This window comes from Spea bombifrons, chromosome 2 (genome assembly GCF_027358695.1).
Source record: "Spea bombifrons isolate aSpeBom1 chromosome 2, aSpeBom1.2.pri, whole genome shotgun sequence".
NCBI classification, from domain to species: Eukaryota; Metazoa; Chordata; class Amphibia; order Anura; family Pelobatidae; genus Spea; species Spea bombifrons.
Genome location: NC_071088.1, coordinates 66713331 through 66732398, shown reverse-complemented (window position 1 = coordinate 66732398; position 19068 = coordinate 66713331). Strand labels below are relative to the sequence as shown.

Below are 19068 nucleotides of genomic sequence, written 5' to 3'. Positions count from 1 at the left end.
GGCCATTGGAGTACAGTTAACTCATTGTCATGTTCAAAAAAACAGAGATGAGACGATGTGAGCTTTGTGACATGGTGCATTATCCTGCTGGAAGTAGCCATCAGAAGATGGGTACACCGTGGTCATAAAGGGATGGACATGGTCAGCAACAATACTCAGGTAGGCTGTTTAAACAATGCTCAAGTGGTACTAAGGAGCCCAATGTGTGCCAAGAAAATGTCCCCCACACCATTACACCACCACCATCCTGAACCGTTGATACAAGGCAGGATGGATCCATGCTTTTATGTTGTTTACGCCAAAGTCTGACCCTGCCATTTGAATGTCGCAGCTGAAATCGAGATTCATCAGACCAGACAACGTTCTTCCAGTCTTCCATTGTCCAATTTTGGTGAGCCTGTGCGAATTGTAGCCTCAGTCTGTCACCAACAACCATGCCGTGTTCAAAGCCATTTAAATCCCCTTTTTTCCCGTTCTGATGCTCAGTTTGAACTTCAGCAAGTTGTCTTGACTATGTCTACATGCCTATATGCATTGAGTTGCTGCCATGTGATTGGCTGATTAGCTATTTGTGTTAACAAGCAATTAGGTGCACCTAATAAAGAGGCCAGTGTGTGTGTGTGTGTGTGTGTGTGTGTGTGTGTGTGTGTGTGTGTGTGTATATATATATATATATATATCTCACATGCGCTGTATGGATAAACGTATTTGGACACCTGACCATTACACCAACAGGGAATTTTATGACATTGCATTCTAAATACATTGACGTTCATATGTAGTTGGTCATCCCTTTTGCAGTTATAACAGCTTTCCACAAGATAGGGTTGAGGTCAGGACTCTTGCTTTGTGCACTGGGGTACAGTCATCCTGGAAAAGAAAAGGGCCTTCCCTAAACTGTTCCCACAAAGTTGGAAGCATAGCATCGTCCAAAATGTCTTGGTATGCTGAAAGGGACATACCAAAACATTTTGGACAGTGCACAAAGCAAGGTCCATAAAGACATGGTTTGGTGTGGAAGAACTTGCCTGGCCCCCACAGAGCCCTGACTTCAACCCCATGGAACGCTTTTGGGATGAACTGGAATATTTTCTTGACTGGATATTTTCTTGACTTCTTGCAATTCTGGAACTAGAAAAAGTTAGTGTGTGCATCTTGGATGTTATTCTTACCTATAACATAATATATGCCTTGCAGAGGGTCTGGTGGATGTAATCCTTTACCACCAGCCTGATGACAAGAAGAAGAACCGTGGCTTTTGCTTTCTGGAGTATGAAGACCATAAAAGTGCAGCCCAGGCACGCCGCCGTTTGATGAGTGGCAAGGTGAAAGTGTGGGGCAATGTGGTAACTGTAGAATGGGCAGATCCAGTGGAGGAGCCAGACCCTGAAATTATGGCAAAGGTAAACTGTAACCCCATTGTATGCGACTAGGGAACTACCTAAATTTACTCGTGCTGTTTTTTTTTATTATTATTTATTTGTTTTTTTTTTTGCTAGGTTAAAGTTCTGTTTGTGAGGAACTTGTCTTCCACAGTGACTGAAGAGATTTTGGAAAAGGCCTTTTCAGTCTTTGGAAAGCTCGAAAGAGTGAAGAAATTGAAGGATTATGCATTTGTGCACTTTGAGGACAGGGATGCTGCTGTGAGGGTGAGTCTACATACACATTTGTACTAGAAAATTACATGATTTTGCTATTTACATGACGAAAAGTCATGATTTTATTAAAGACACGGAGGCGAGTATTGCTTAACTCTTTCTTTACTGGATAAAAATAGCAGCAAGAAAAAATGAATAAAGGTACAAAGAGAAAAAACATCTATAGGATAACATGTGACCCCAACAACCAATCCCACAGCAGACTGCTTCATAATGCCAAACTCCTCCTCCAAAACTTCCTCTTTCTTGGCTGGCGAACGTGAAGAAAACTTGGAACCAGTAGTCAAACACGAATGTCAAGGTCCCGACATCCACATCTGGGAGAAACGTAGAACAAAGAAACCTCCTGGAATCCCTTTAGGCTGCAGAAGAAACAAGAAATAGTAGGAGATTCCTCGGTTAGTACCAGCGGACCAAACAGAATGATACGGCATAGGCAACAAATACAAAACTGGCAATGAAAAATACAGAACATCATTCACAATCAAAGATGAAATGAAAAGAGAAAAAGTAAAATGATCATACAAGTATGCATCCACCACTTACCCATACCAGAATAAATCATCGGGAGGGAACGAGGACAATCAGACGAAGGGAGGGAAGCAATACTCGCCTCCGTGTCTTTAATAAAATCATGACTTTTCGTCATGTAAATAGCAAAATCATGTAATTTTATGACAAGACACGGAGGCTCCTATTGCAAGTTTAAAGCTGTGCAATAAACGAGGAGAAAAGATGAGGGGCAGGTTTGAAATAAAATTCTTTAAATGTAGAATGTCTGGACCAATCTGCCGCTTTCATAAGATCCTCCAAACGGCCACCAAAAGTAATGACTTTGGTAGCCACTGCACTCCTGGATGAATGAGCCCCAAAAACCGAGGTGTCCACCCCGGCGAGCCCCATAATACGTGATCGACGTTTTTGTCCGCCTGGATATGTTAAAGGTTACCCCGTCCGGGTCGAAGGAACGATTGTCAAAATCCAAAGCACGGACATCGGCTACTCGTTTGCACGAGATCAAACACAATAAAGTAACCAGTTTGGCTGATAAGTCTTTTAGGGAAAGGTCTTCATTCCGAGGCCAGGCCTCCAGGAAAGAGAGAACACAGGAGACATCCCATGTAGTGGAATACTTAGGACGAGGAGGTCTACTATATCGAACACCTTTTAGTAAACGACAAACCAAAGGGTGTTTCCCGATCGGACAACCATTCAGGCCTCCATGCGAAGCAGAAATGGCAGATCTGTAAACGTTAACATTCCTGTAAGCTTTTCCGTCCTCAAAAAGAGATGTAAGAAATTGGAGCACCGCATTCAAAGGTGCTGAAGCGGGATCCAAGTCCCTAGCCACGCACCAACGGGACCAAACTCCCCAAGCCGATCCGTAAGCCTTTCTGGTTCCCGGAGCCCAAGATGCTGCCAAAAGCCGATTAGTCGTGTCCGATACGCCGCGGATTGACCAAGGTTCCCGGAGATCAACCATGCTACCAGAAGCAGGGAGCCCTCCTGTACCAAAGGATGGGGACGACCCTCCGGATTCCGAAGAAGGAAGAGAGACGATGGCAACAACCTGGGATGATCTATCGACATTTCCAACAGAGAAGGGAACCACGGTTGTGACCTCCATAGTGGCGTAATGATCACCAACTGAACCCCTTGACGTCTGACTTGAAGTAGGGTACGAGGTATCATGGAAAAGGGGGGAAACGCATAGTGGAGGTTTCCCGTCCAATCCTGCGCGAACGCGTCCACTGCCACAGCTTCCGGGCGCCAGCTGAAGAACCTCGGGAGCTGAGCGTTGAGTCTGGAGGCGAACAGGTCTGTACATAAGGGGCCCCAAAGAGAAGCAATAGAAAGGAACACCGTCGGATCCAATTTCCAGTCGCTGTAGTCCCGTAGGTATCGCGAATTCCAATCCACCACCGTGTTGCGCAGTCCCGGTAAGTATTCGGCCTGGATGGTAATGTTCCTGAGAAGACAGTGGTGCCAGAAATCCAACGCCAGATTCGCTAAAGCCTTGGAATGGGTACCTCCCATGTGGTTGATGTATCGGACTGCCGAGACATTGTCCATCCGGAGCCTGATACAAATATTGGCGCAATCTTTCGAAAAACTGCGAACCGCGAACGATCCTGCCAGAAGTTCCAGACAATTGATATGGAGTCTGGTTTCCCCTGGAGACCATCTGCCTCCCGTAGTGAATCCCTCGCAATGAGCACCCCAACCATGAAGGCTGGCATCCGAATCTATGGTGAACTCCGGCTGCGGACCTATAATGGCTCTGCCATTCCACGCTTCCAGGTTCTTGATCCACCATCGCAATTCGTCCCGTGTGTCCGAGTCCAAGGAGATGAGATCTGCGTAAGATGCCCCTTCGCGGAGGTGAGCTATCTTCAGACGTTGAGCGGGGCTGGAAAGATTGCCTGGATTGATGATGTTAACAACCCCACGATCCTGGCAAGGTAACGAATAGAAATGCAAGGGCGGTTGAGAGCCCGGGTCAATTCCTTGCGAATAGCACGGATCTTGGCAGAGGGTAGACTGAGGGATCCCGATTCCGCGTCTACTAGGAAACCCAGAAATTCCATCCTGTGGGCAGGCGTCATACATGACTTCTCCTCGTTGATGAGGAAACCCAAATCCAACAGCAGAGAAATCGTCAACCGAAGGTGCAACAACAACATCTGCTGGTCCTGGGCCATGATCAGGAGATCGTCCAGGTAGATGATAAGCCTTACTCCTTGCATACGAAGCGAAGCCACCACAGGCCGTAACAGTTTGGTGAAGCACCACGGAGCTGATGAAAGCCCAAAAGGAAGACAGGTGAAACGCCATCTCTGTGCCTTCCAAAAGAACTGGAGCAGGTCTCGCGACGATTCCGCCATGGGTACAGTGAGATACGCGTCCTGTAAGTCCAACTTCACCATCCAGTCGTTTGGTAAAAGCAAGTCTCGAAGGAGATGGATTCCTTCCATCTTGAAATGTCTGTAACGAACTAATGCGTTTAGAGACCTGAGATTGATTACTGGCCGAAAACCGCCTCCCTTCTTTTGAACCAGGAATATGTTGCTTACATAACCTGGCGACTCTGCGTTGGCGAGTTCTATAGCACCTTTCTCCCATATTTGACAATTCTGTCTCTATCAAAATCTGGTCTTGAGGGGAGAACATAATAGGAGACGGAAGAACAGGTTGGTACGGTATATCTATCAATTCTATTTCGTAACCCCGAACACAATTGAGGACCCACATGTCTGCCGTGAGATTTTCCCAAGCAGGGAAAAAATGACGGAGACGACCTCCCACCTGAAGACGGGAAGAAGGGATGGATATAGGCGTACTTACCATAGGGACGTCGCTGTGCTCTCCCCGAACCTCGTGAGCGCCACGGTCTGGCTCTTGACGGGAAGAATGGTGAAACCTGTCTGTACTGTCGAAAGTTGTCCATCCTGGTAGGAGGGGGTTGGGAGAAGGAGCCTCTGGAAGTTCGTGATGAACTAAAGGTGTTACGGCCGGCCAGACGGCCCCTGAATCTGCCGGCCCTGGTGGAAACCCGATTGTCGAAGACACGTCTCATAGAGGATTGGGCCTTGTCTAAAGCAGTGAAAGCCCCTACAAACCTCCCAAGTTCTTTTATAAAAGAGTCTCCAAACAATAACCCCTGAGCATCCTTGCCCGATTCAGTAAGGGCAAGGTTAACTAACTTAGGCTCCACTTTTAAGAGAATGGCTTTACGCCTCTCAATACAAAATGAGGTGTTAACGTTGCCGGAATGGCAGAGAAAAAAAAAAAAAAAGCCACGAACAGCCGAAAAATGGAACAGAGCCGTCGGGTTCGCGTCTAGGAGGTAAACAATTCAAATATACTAACGGTAGAAGCAAACTAAAAGCCCTGCAAAACGCCAATAAGGAGAGAAAAAACACCGGAGGTAGCAAACACTACATACTAAAGAGGGGTCAGCCGAAGGAGAAATAAACAAACGAGAATAAATAAAGAGCATACGCATATCGAAAATAACAGAAAAAATCATATAAGAATTCAAAATATATATATGGTAAATATGAGAGAATGCACTGGTAATACTTATCTTTCCAGTGAGCAGCAAAGAAAGAGGAAGTTTTGGAGGAGGAGTTTGGCATTATGAAGCAGTCTGCTGTGGGATTGGTTGTTGGGGTCACATGTTATCCTATAGATGTTTTTTCTCTTTGTACCTTTATTCATTTTTTCTTGCTGCTATTTTTATCCAGTAAAGAAAGAGTTAAGCAATAGGAGCCTCCGTGTCTTGTCATAAAATTATCATTGCCTTAGTCAAAAGAAAAAGATTGCCAGCAAAGCAGCTGTTTTAGATCCTTGTGTATTACCTTAGTGTTTGTAAGGTACATAATTGTGATTGTAGCAATAACATGAGTCCAGCATAAAGACATTGGATTTTGTTTTGTGTGGAAGAACTTGACAGGCCCGCACATAGCCTTAACCACAACCCCAGGGAACACCTTTGGGATGAACTGGAATGGAGATTGCGAGCCATGCCTTCTTGTCCAACATCAGTGCCTGACTTCACAAATGCTCCACTTGATGAATGGAAAAAAAATCAAACACAAACACTCCAAAGTCTCGTGGAAAGCCTTCCCCAAAGAGTGGAAGCTATTATAGCTACAAAGTGCAGAACCAACTTCATATTAATGTCTATGCATTTAGTATGCAATGTCATCAAATTTCCTGTTGGTGTAATGATCAGGTGTCCCAATACTTCTGTCCACATAGAGACTAAAGACTGGGGAAAATAAAAAAAATCTGAGGGTTTGTTTCTTCTAAAACTTTCACTTTTTTTTGTTTGTTTTATTCCCCCCCAAAGGCCATGGATGAAATGAACAACACAGAATTAGAAGGGGAGGAAATTGAAATAGTGCTGGCAAAGCCTCCTGACAAGAAAAGAAAGGAACGACAAGCTGCACGTCAGGCTTCCCGTGGTGGTTCGTAAGTATCTGGTGCTGTGGATTAATTAGTAGTAATGACTAATTTCTCTCTCCACCAAATGTATCGGTTTGTCTTAGTCTGTCAATTCTTGTCTTGTCATATCCCTTGAATTTATGTATTGTATTAAGCGCTACGTAAACTGTTGGCGCTATATAAATAAAGGATAATAATAATAATAATAATAATAATTTCTTTCACAAGAAATAATTTTACAAGTACTTGTATATATATTTTTTTACCTTCCTTTTTTAGTTGGTACACTTGAATGACAGAGGGGTGAGCATTCCTTGGCCTTTTCAACTTTGTGCACAACCTCTTTGGCACTCAACAGTGTAAGCATCACACACATATATATGAGGCACTGGTGCTTTAAAAATAGTAACAGATTGTAACTCAATGACAATCTAAATTCTGGGGTCCTAAAATCAGATATGTAAGAATATAGTCTTCGATTTGACATTTTTAAAGAACTGCTACTTTTTTGACATTTTTAAAGAACAACCATTTTTTTATTTGTTATAAATGGATGCATCTCTCAAAGTCTGTGAAATTGCATTGAAAGACCAGAGGGTCATATTGTACTTAACCTTTCTTTATTAACACCATTTGTCTGAAGCACATGCGGAGCCACCTCTGTAGAATGTATAAATCTATGTGCTCCTAGCCCCTCTAGGTAAAAAGACCCATGCAATGAAACATGACACTGCATTTAGATAGAAATATGACCTTTATGCAAAAACTGTAGAAAGAGAATCCCCTTTTGTTGCTGTTTGAAAATTTCAATGGCCCTGTGTTTGACATGTGATTTTAAAGCAAGGCAAATAATGCAGTGCAGATTTACAACTATAAAAAAATCCTTGATTTTTTTTTTTGGCTTGTCATATAACTTGGATGGCACATACTGCTTCCTACTCTTGCTCTGGAAGTAGCCTAAAGACCTCACTAACAATGCAGTTTTGCCTTGTAATGAAAGCTGCACTCGCTTGTGGAATCACTGTATAAATACAGATTCACAGAATCATTAATTACATTTAAGACTGAAGTTCTTGGCTATATATATATATATATATATATGGCTATATAGATTCACTTTTTTACACACTTGTCATAAACACTTGTGCCCTGCTGATGAGATTGTAGCACATACATTTAATGCATAATATGGCTAAATCCCTATCCTGCAATAGACACCTTGTAGACTGCTATTGCAGACATTTCTGATCTACAAAAGTAGCCTTCACTTGGTTTGATAGTATTTCTTTTTTTGCCAGGTATGATGATTATTACTACTATCCCCCTCCTCGTTTGCCACCCCCAGGAAGAGGCAGGGGACGTGGTGGCAGAGGCGGTTATTCCTACCCCCAAGATTATTATGGTTATGAAGATTACTATGATGATTACTACTCGTATGACTACCATGACTACCGTGGTGGCTACGATGATCCATACTATGGGTATGATGATAGCTACCCAATGAGAGGAAGAGGCGGCAGAGGTGGCCGTGGAGGGCCCCCACCACCAAGAGGAAGACCAGCTCCTCCACAACGTGGAGGCCGCTCCAGCTATGCCCCCAGGGGATCTCCCATGGGCCCACCTAGAGGATCAAGAGGCGGAAGAGGGCCTTCTCAGCAACAGCAGCAGCGGGGCCGCAACTCACGGGGCAACCGTGGCAGTAGAGGTGGAAATGTTGGTGGCAAAAGGAAGGCAGATGGATACAATCAGCCAGACTCCAAACGCCGCCAGACAAACAACCAGCAGAACTGGGGGACCCAGCCCATAGCCCAGCAGCCATTGCAGCAAGGCGGTGATTACACTGGTAACTATGGTTACAGTAATGACAACCAGGAATTTTATCAGGATTCGTATGGGCAGCAGTGGAAATAGGCAAGGCTACCAACACCTACATGTATATATAGAAACACGCTCTAGTAGCATTTATGTGTAATTTGTACTAGGTTGAATCTCATCACATCATACTGTAAATACATTTTTTTTCTCTTTAATTTTATTTTTTGGTTAATCATTGGTATCCAGCACTTAAGCTCTAGTAGGATTATGATATTTTCCATAAGGGCTCTGTTAGGTGACAATGGCAGCGATTACATTGACTGTTCCTAGGAGGATTTTTCTCTACATCACACTCGTTGCAAAGTAAATGCTATTGGCTTGTAGGGTCCACAAGCTCTCAGTGTCTGGTTTTACTGGTTTTAGAAGTTTTGTTTTTTTCCCCTTTTTAGCGGTTCGTAAAGCTGTTGGGTAAGGTTTAATCATGCTACGTTTTTAGTTTTTTTGACCATTTCACTTTTACTTTGGCGTATATGCCACAGGATTATGATGTACATAAATCTAAACACTAGTGCTGTCTTTAGTAGTTTTAAACTTTAAACATTTAAAAGTTTCATGTGTTAAATAACTGTATGTTTTGCATTCCTAGAAGTAGGTTTAATTTCTTTCTCTACCCTCTAAAACGTTATTTGAGATTTTTTTGGAAAAGAAAAAAAAAACCTCCCTGCCAATTGTTTTGGCTTGGATGCCAGAGTACTTGGCAATTTGTTCTGTGATTGTATTTACAATTTACTTGTTCATGTACAATTTCAATAAAACTCAAAAGGAAAACGAAAAACCCTACTTCAAACAACCTCCTCTATTTGGAAACATGGTTGTATCCTATTAAACACAGAAAACCAATTCTGAGTTGTGATTCTTGCAAAAAAAAAAAAGAAAACACCCTACTTCAAACAACCTCCTCTATTTGGAAACATGGTTGTATCCTATTAAACAAAGAAAACCAATTCTGAGTTGTGATTCTTGCAAAAAAAAAAAAAAAAAAAAGAGAAATATTTTCAAAAGTTTGAACTGCATATGTGAGTGATCAAATCAATTTTGCAAATAAAAAAACTGTTATTAATACAAAATGCTCTAGACAAATTTGGCTGTCAAATGACTGTAACACACTACAAGAGACGCATAACAGCAAGTATAGTTGTTTGTCTCCGTGTCTTGCATGTTTAAAACTAAAGGTTTTATCTGCAAGAAATGAGGCTTTACGATAGGGACCTTTCCTAATGTGTTTAACTTGTGATCTTCCAATGTGTACACAAGTGTTTAACCAAAAGTTTTGAATCAAATTCCCTTTGTTTCACCGCTCCAAACAGACTTATGGTACAGTTCTAAGACACTGACATTTTAGGTGGCTTTCTGGTCTACCCACTTAAGATATTAAGTACAAAACTACCAAATAGAAGCAATACATTTCTCAGAAATTAATGCCTCTCCACATATGCATACATATTTTTTTTTCACGCAGGGGTACGTTCCTATTTTATTTTATTGTAAGGATTTTTCCTTTTTTTTTCCAGGCTGGAATTCCCACATTTTTTTTAAATGGGATTGGTCAAGTACTTTCAATATCTTTATGGGCTGAACACTTCAGGGTAAAGATATATAACAGAGATTTCTTATACATGTGTTTGAGACACTGTACATGCACAGTGGCTATTGATGAAACCAAATAATTGTAAACAATACAAATCCTGAACGATTTAACCCCTTAAGGACAATGGGCGGTCCCAAAACCTATTGAAAACAATGCATTTTGAGCCTGTACATATACAGGCTTTGTCATTAAGGGGTTAAATCTAAAATACTCCCACATGAATAAACAAAAATACAATGAAATGAGGTATGGTGCAGCTTTTTATTACCAGTGAGGGAAGTTGCATAAGAGGAATAGCTTATAGTATTATAAACTTGTATGGGATATGTATATTGAATATAAGGTGAGACCAATGACTGATTGAAGTTTAAAAAAAGACGAGTAGACTAGGTGGGCTGAATAGTTCTTATCTGTTGTAAAATAAGAACCATTATATTTCAATTAATAAAGTTAACTTGAAATTCTACCACTCTATGGTGCATTTCTCATGTACCTTTATAGAATCCCTTGCTTCTGAGGCTGTAGCTTTCCTTTAGAACTTGTGCAGACTATGGGTAGTAAATAACTTAGAAGTAGATTAGTCTGTTGTTCCAGTGATCTTGTGTTGTACATGACCTATGCACTGTATACAGCAAGTAACCTTTTTCATATATTATACTCCTTCCTCAACCTGCTTATAGGTCTTTAAAAGGACACACCAGGTGCTTTAGTGCCCACTAGTAACTCCTTATATCTCACCTCTATAAAAACCCTCTAAGACCACCATATCTCTTCTGTATATTGCTTTGCACTTGAACCCAAACAACATTTCAATACGTGAGCTGCACAGGTCTTTGTTGTCATATTCCTTTCACCCTTTTTCTGTTTTTGATTGTCTGTGCTTGTGTAACTGTTAAGGAAAATATTTACCGTTGGGATAGTTAGGAACTAATTTTGAGGAAAGCAACAGAGGGGAATAGACTTTTGCGTGATCTTAGTAGGATTATAGCTTATATGTACAGTGTAGGTAACTACTAGAATGGAAATAAAAGCTTCTATGAGAACTAAAATGTAATCCCGATCCCAGAAATGATTACCAGCTGATTGTTCCATCCCTTCAACAGAGGGGGTTTCTTCCAAATGAGCCAATCTTGACTTATGAGTTACTCTTCCGATATAGAAATGGATATTGACAAATTCAACAGACATATAAAAATATACTAATGGCCATTAAAAAATTACAAACAAACTGTTTTTCAGACACTTGAAGAAATGTTGTGAAAACAATTTCTGTATTCTTGCAGTTTCAATTGATCGTAATTCTGGTTCGGTGTTATATATTTTATAGCAGTCCATATAGACGAGCAGTTTTATGCGACATTTTATGCTCAACATTAATGCATCCAAACCATCATCAAAATGCAACAACCAATCTGTGGGTTTGGTCTGATTGAATCAACTATAAGTAAATAAACTTTTTTTATAATTAGTTATCTTAAATGATCTTCAGTTTTGAAGCTGGTACGCAAACCAACAAACAGAACCAGAAAACGTCTCCAGTTCATTGCAACATTTTCCCAGGTTTATAATTGTGATAACAATGATCTCATAAAATTTCTTAGTCATTTAGGATCCACCCTTAAAACAGGGCAAATGTATCATTTGTTTCCAAAAGGCTTTGATTATTAAATGACAGAGTTGGACAACTTTTTTTTTACTTTAATAAATGTGAATACTTTGTGTATACCATACAAAATTCAGTTCTAATTTGATCACTCATTTAAAGCAGTTGTAACAAAACTACATGGATGAATGTTATGTATAAACCAAAATTCATATTCCAAACAGGTCTGACCAGAGGATACAGTCAGTTCAAAGATCAAAATCATTTACTGACCGTGGATTCATATTACCTTTGTCAAGATCTACGTCAAGAATCTGCCATCCAAATTTTCTCCGAATAAATTCTATTTTGTAAATAAAGTGATATTGATTATGTACTTGAAAGTCAACTTGTAAAGTTTCAAATTGTAAACATTTTTACAAATTGAAGGTCCAGTTCAATCTATTTTTTTGCATGTGAAATTGAAGCTAGATACTTGACCCTAATAAAAATTTTATTTAATAAACTGGACAAGCAACAAAAATGCTGCCTGCCCTGCAGCTAAAAAGAGGAACATGTCAACCTGAAGTTAATAATAGTGTTACAAGGTTTTAAATGTATCATACATAGTAACGTTGCTCCTTGTTGATTTCAGCTCCATCAGTATAGTTAGGGGTAGAAAGGCTACACTTGTGGGTTTTTTTTATTATTCCTTACCATCTATAACAGTTTGCTTTTGTAAATGTGTATGTTCATAATCTTTAACCAGTTTGAGCATTTTAATACCACTGTTCCCCCTTTTTTTTTTGTAGAGAGAGCTTGGCATTTGTGGATAATGAGTCACATTAATAGTGTCCTGCTGTATTTACCAACAAGCCTACTTTATAGCACCTTGCGTAATGGGGAAAGCATTGTGTTCAGGACTAAACAATAGGGTTTCTTAAACATAAATAATTTACTTTTTATTTCTTACGTATGTCACCAGATATTTTTACATGATTGTTTGCTCATGTACTTACTGCTTCAAGATGAAAGCACACCTTACAATTTCTGGTGATGTGGGTTTTTTGAACTTTAAGAATATATGCAGCTGGCCACCAAAGAACATTTAAATAGTGTACCACCTTTCAGTGTGGACACACTTAAACGAGTCTTGAAAAAGGATGTATGAGTGCTTTTCCATAGTGGGCAGTGTCACCACCCAGCCCATGGCAGTAGGCTGAACCTGAAATAGGCTGCAGGACATTAGGTGTTTCTGCAGATTAGGATATGTTTGGGAAAAAGCAGTGTACTTCCATAAAGTTTTAAATGCCTTTGCTACTGGCATAACTATGTACATAGAGAGTGCATTTTTATGTAGAACACAACTTGGTTTCAGATACACTGACAATATCAAAAATCCTGAGTGATATTGAAATCTAGTGTTTTGGTTCCTACATACCACAAGTTACTTTCAGTGGTATTTGTTTACTGCAGTCCTTGAAAGCACCAATTATAAATGTGTAATACTTTTCTAACTTTCAGAACTGTATTAAGATAATATATTCAAAACATACATATGTATGTTGTACTAAAAATGCTGGGATGTCTTAATTCTATCACCAATGGTTTTGTTTCCCCCAGCTATCACCTCTATAAAGATCTTAGTAAGCCCTCAACTTTGCATCAATGGGCAAGAGGCTGAATACACTACTGTAATTTTACAAATGGAAGCACAGCACCAGCAGTCAAGATAGCCTAATGTAGTGAAGTATGGTGTAATCTTTCCTGCAGGGTCCAATAAAAGTGTCACTCCAACAATCATGAGCACGTAAATGCATATTATAGCTCCCCCCCACTACTTGCCTTGCCACATATATGTTTGATTGAACACATCTCCTACTCGGCAATGCTTGAGCGATAGTTTTGAGGGGCATGTGCACAGATCTCATTTATTATCTTAAATGGGAGAATATGCATATTATAGCCCCCCCGCTACTTGCCTTGCCACAGATATGTTTGATTGAACACATCTCCTGCTCGGCAATGCTTGTGTGAGAGTTCTAAGGGGCATGTGCACAGATCTCATTTATTAATTTAAATGGGATAATATTCCTTCCATTAATTAGCTACCTGCAGCAGCCAAAACTGGCATGAAACATGGGCTCCACCTTTGTATCAAGTTTTTTTTATGCATAATAAAATCCTTACAAAGTAAGTTGCAGCATAAAACAATTTTTTGTACAGGGATGTAGTAGCCCCTTTCCTTTAAAACAGGGTTTTACTCTCTAGTGTTATCTAAAGATATTATCCTATTCTGCTATTCTAAGAGTTTCTACTCATGATTTTTTAAGATGTTTATGAATACACAAACTTAGCAGACAAGAGTTGGGGTCATGCTGGTAAATGTGGTACAAGGAAGACTCTAAGCACAAAAGGTGGGGTTTTAGTTAAAGTACACTACTAGCATGGGTCAGCAAGAGAAAAAAGGAAAAGAGAGCAAGACTTTAACAAAAAATAAGAGACTGCATTTCTCATGCAGAACTGGAGAAATTCTGGTCCATAGTTTTGAAACTGTAGCAATATTAAATTAACTATGCTAAATATTGAACTTTGCACCTAAATTTTTCCAGTCACCCTTGGTAAGCACCGCCCACTTATTTTAATTATTTTTAGTTTTTACATATAAAGTGTAAGCATACTATTTTAAAAAGTAGTTTTCACTCATGTTGGGATAGCTGCTTAGCTGCTTATTGAGATATTGAACTAAAGTCCCCAGTGGCTTTGAGACAGCCCTAGTTCTCTAGTGACTGAGACTTGTGGAAAGCGCTAATGCTTTGGAGAGCTACCTGTTGGCTTTGGGTCCATAAGCAGTAGGTACTTACTTTGCAGGGAATATTTAATTTCTAAATTTAGATAAGAACGGCTTTTGCACCTGCTAAATGCTTACACTATTATGAAATCTTGGCTGCTTGAGCACTTTTCATATTTGTTTATCATAGGGACTACATCGCACACTATGTGGAAATAATGAACACTTATGGTTTTGTATGCAGATATCCAGAACGTGAGACCCTGTCAGTACTGTATATATTAACTACTTCCCTTTTACCTGACTATCCGGAGAATCTGCTGTGTCCTGAAATGTCATGAATGGAGAATAGGCTAAACCACAGTAGCTTTGGCATCGATTAACCCTGGATTGTTTGGTAAGATCTTTTGCGTTTTTGTTTTGTTTATTTTCCTATTTATTTTTAAACTGTACTTCAAACCAACCAAAAACATAATTTCAAAATTTCAAAGAATGTGAGTGGGTCAATATTTACAATTGACAATGCATATTAAACGGTTAACATTTTGTCTCAAAACTACTTTTCTGAATAAAAAGAAAAAAATCAAAGGGTCAAATTTGAAATCACTTTGTTTTGGAGTGTGTATTCCTAATCACGAAGGCCATTGGTGAGATTTGATCTCAAATAAAGCAAGTGCAACAGATTGGTAGTCAATCTAGCTCTTATTTTCAGTATTGACTAGATTATACAGCACTCACTAATCTGTATAGTTTGTGACTGCAAAGCAACTTAATAAAGATTTATGTTATCTTATGGTTGTTTTGAAATATTGGCAGTTGTTTGTAGGCTCTGAGTAGAGCAAATTTCAGTGGGGACTAATTTTCCAAATAGAGATTATAATTCCAACAGATTTTACATTGTAATTGGAAATGGACAAAGAACAGGAAATACTCATAGTATTATATAATGACTGATAAATAAAACATCACAGAATAATACATTATTAGTCAACATTGTTGAAAATACTAAAAATATTTTAATGTATTCATCACCTACTAATTTTTATACTAATAGTTTATAACATGATTTTTTGGGACCCAGATCTGAAATGTTCAGGGCTCAAATCACCAGTCGTATTGGTAAGATGTCATGCATGAAATCCATTCATATCCTGCCTTTTAGTTAATAGTAACCCATAGCTCGGAATGAGATGTTTAAAAAGGAGCTATTAAAACAACATTGTTATTTCTTAAATTTACGTGGTATCAAAAGAAGAACTCAACTTGATGGGTCCTAGTGCATCACACTACAAAATCATGCATAAGGGTTAAAGAAACCTATAACTTTGCTTACATGTGCCACCTGAAAGTAAAGATATGCAATATGATTAAGGGAGAACTTAAAGTATGCATAACATTAAGGGAGAACTAAAGTATGCATAATAACATGAAGTTGACAGATCAGTGGTTCAAGGGTGATGGTCTGAACTGCTAGGTGGAATAATACAGCTGGTCAAAATAACTGGGTAACAAACTAGTATGGAAAATCCAAGACAAAAAATGAACCTCCTGTTTAAGGTTCTTATGTGAACAACCTACTTTTGGTGCCTGTGTCCTTTCGTATGTTTCCATTATTAATAAAAAATTATTTAAAAAAAAAAAAAAAACAGCAGCAGATCATCTGTATCTGGGGCTGTAGACTTTAAATGTTTTTAGGTGGTCAATCATAAATACAATCTCTTGTATATCGTAATAAGCGGTGCAAATTTAGTTGCATGGGATAAAGCTGTGAATAGTCTAACACAACTTCAAATAAGGCATACTCACATGTACATATGTTGTCCTTGGTCTTGAAAATAAACTCTTGCCTACAGCATGTGTGCCTAAATTTCTGTATTGTATACACTTCTGCTACAAGACCATTCCGATTGATCGCTGCCTTTTTGGTTTACCAAGGTAGTGACTACTGGATTGTATCCCATGATAGGCTAGTCTCCAAGATTGTAGAGCCATGCATCAAATAAATATATAGATTGAAAATGCACAGCGATCTACTGGATACCCCCTAACTAGCATGGGAAGATTGTGTAACCTCCTCATGTTAAAGAAAACTTCTTTCAAAAGTCTGTGAATGTAAACATATTGCATATGTTATGTTTTAATTCAGCATATTCTGTACATGACCAAACCACTGTAGAGAAGAGAAGATGGTGTCTTTTTTTATTTTTTTAAGGTGATCCTTTTTATTCGGCCAACATAGAAAAATACGTAGAGTTATGCAAGGTCATGATTCATTTCTAAGCTATGTATGCAGATTAATTTATGTGTTATGTTTCTGTGGTCACATGTGAATAAGATGTGTGTGGCCACCTGTTATAATGACATGCAAGCCAATGTTCCCAATCACAAAATCTAAGTTTTAACTGCAGATATGTAAAAGGGGCAAGTAAACTTGCAGTGTTGATTGTGCGTCTATGTGATTACAAAGGGCAATTTGTACTAAAACAGAGAAGAATTTTTTTTTTTTTTTTCAAATTTTTAATTTATAAAAAGTTACATATTTGCACCATTTTGTGCCAGAAAAATTCACCCAATGCCTGCCACTGTATCAAATAAGAACTGTGTGACTGGCTTGTTATGTCAGTCACACAGTAGTCGGTAAATCCCATTAATGCCCGTGGTCTTTCAAATTATTACAATTTATTTCAGATAGGAGTCACATTATCTCACGTGTGCAGATTGGAGTTAGAATTAGTGATTGATGTCTAACTATATCACAAAGACGATTGGGCTAAAAGACTGTTCTGCAATTGGTTGGTTGTCTTTCCCAAGTGAGCAAACACTTCTCATCATTGGACATATAATCATTGACACTAAATAACAAAACACAATATCAAATAATAAATAAAATAGTTTTATGATGACGCATATTCAGTTATCCAATGTTAATATCCCATTGATTTCAAGTTGCCCAACTCATGAAGATTACATGATGCCTGAGATTATGTAGTGATAGTGTTTCAAGCCCTTAGGTAACAACATAAGATGAAAATGATCTTCTCTCAACCATTTTTGCCTAGCATAGCTAAAAATATCAACTCCCAAGGTGAATTACGTGCTGGGAACAAGGCCTATGCTATTTCAAATATATGAAATTGTTCTTAAGGTATATAAGCTGTTCTATATTTGTGACTATTACAAATATATTTTGGCCATAGTTTCTCGTTATCCCTTTAGGGCCTGGAAGCATGGATGTAATGACGCACAGTACTTCCTGTACTACTTGTTGCTCAACTGATAATTTCAAGGGGTAAGTCATCTTAAAAAATTAAATAATGCTAGTCTCTCTAGGTTCCCATTCCCCTAACTTAATTCATATTTTGTGTATAGCTCATAGTGAATATTAGGCATCAGTTAAAGCTGGCCTTAAAACTCAACTTGAAGGAGGTCATCACAATGAAGGGAGGGGACTCAAAGTAAAGTGCAGTGTTTGTGCATACAACTCTCTATTTAGCAATAACACCACAGTTATCTATTTTACAAAAAGCAAAGCCTTGGTCATTTAAGGATATGATAAGTCGCCTATGCAAAAATGGTGGCCTTTTACTACTGCTTATGTTTCACTCCTTTATATACCATGCTTATATAGCATTTATTATTTACAAACACATACTAGTCATCCATGCTTACTTTAAAAATGCACTACAGATTTGTTTCTTTTTAAAGAAAATTATGTCCGCTATGATCTGTGAAACTGCAGGTGACCTAATTATATATTTTTCATGAGTTAGCTTTATGGTTCTTAATGTAATATTACTATACAAACATTTTCTACATTAGAAAAAACAAAATGTGTCTACAGCGCTTAAGTTATAGTGAAGCTGTAATCTAAACTGTGATACCCTTTATCACAAATAAACATATCAAAAAACAAACTAATGGTAAGGATATGCTTCACATAAAATGCAATAGAATTATGGTGTCCCACCATGTATGGTATATAGATGGGACACCATAATTCTATTTTATGTCTTTCTGTAGGGATCCCATGTAGCTATCTTGAAAGCTTCCCAGTCTGATAATAAGAGAGCCTATCCGATTAAGGAAAGAGCCAAAATCAGAATATATGAATTTAATAGAAACAAATTCCTTACATGAGGGTTTGCAGAAAAATGTGCAGCATCAAATCAGCAGCATCATTGGCTCCTGTGCTTAACTACTTATTTGAACAATATCTGTGATGATGCAATCATTTTTATTAACATATTGCATTTTTTTGTAGGTGCCCAGGGAAGAATAAATAGATCAAAAATATGTAAGTATGTAATTAGTAGAATACGCCTTTCTTTAACGTTAAAGTGAACCTCCAGCCATCACATGCATTTAATTGAAATGTCAGATGTGTGGTCCCTTTAAACTTTCATGTAGTCAGTTTTGCAACTGTATGGGGGTAGTCTGCAGAATTCCCCCATATGCTTTTGCCCCTTTCCTCATCACCCAAGCAAATGCTGTGCGGTAGATGTATTCAGCCAAACACATCTCCATGTGCACATCTTCAGTACTGGCTCATCAAAAGCTGTGGGCGATGGTCTGTTCAAACCCCTGTACATATATGTGTAAAGTGTTCCTACTGACATCAATATGA

The 19068-nt window shown here is 38.8% G+C and overlaps 1 protein-coding gene across 5 annotated transcripts in view; it reads left to right on the top strand.

The window, feature by feature from the left end:
* Window positions 1-18332, top strand: part of LOC128472684 (heterogeneous nuclear ribonucleoprotein R) — a 28392-nt gene extending 10060 nt beyond the window's left edge. For 3 of the 5 annotated variants that reach the window (XM_053454608.1, XM_053454606.1, XM_053454607.1), the window contains 4 exons: window positions 1198-1403; window positions 1500-1649; window positions 6514-6635; window positions 7907-9258. In XM_053454608.1, the coding sequence (XP_053310583.1) occupies window positions 1198-1403; window positions 1500-1649; window positions 6514-6635; window positions 7907-8519 (1091 nt within the window). In that variant the 3' untranslated portion in view covers window positions 8520-9258. Of the gene's footprint in view, window positions 1-1197; window positions 1404-1499; window positions 1650-6513; window positions 6636-7906; window positions 9259-14688; window positions 15408-17660 lie in introns of those variants that run through there. The other 2 variants (XR_008346198.1, XM_053454609.1) reach the window with 2 other exon arrangements.
* Window positions 18333-19068: the final 736 nt, after the last annotated feature.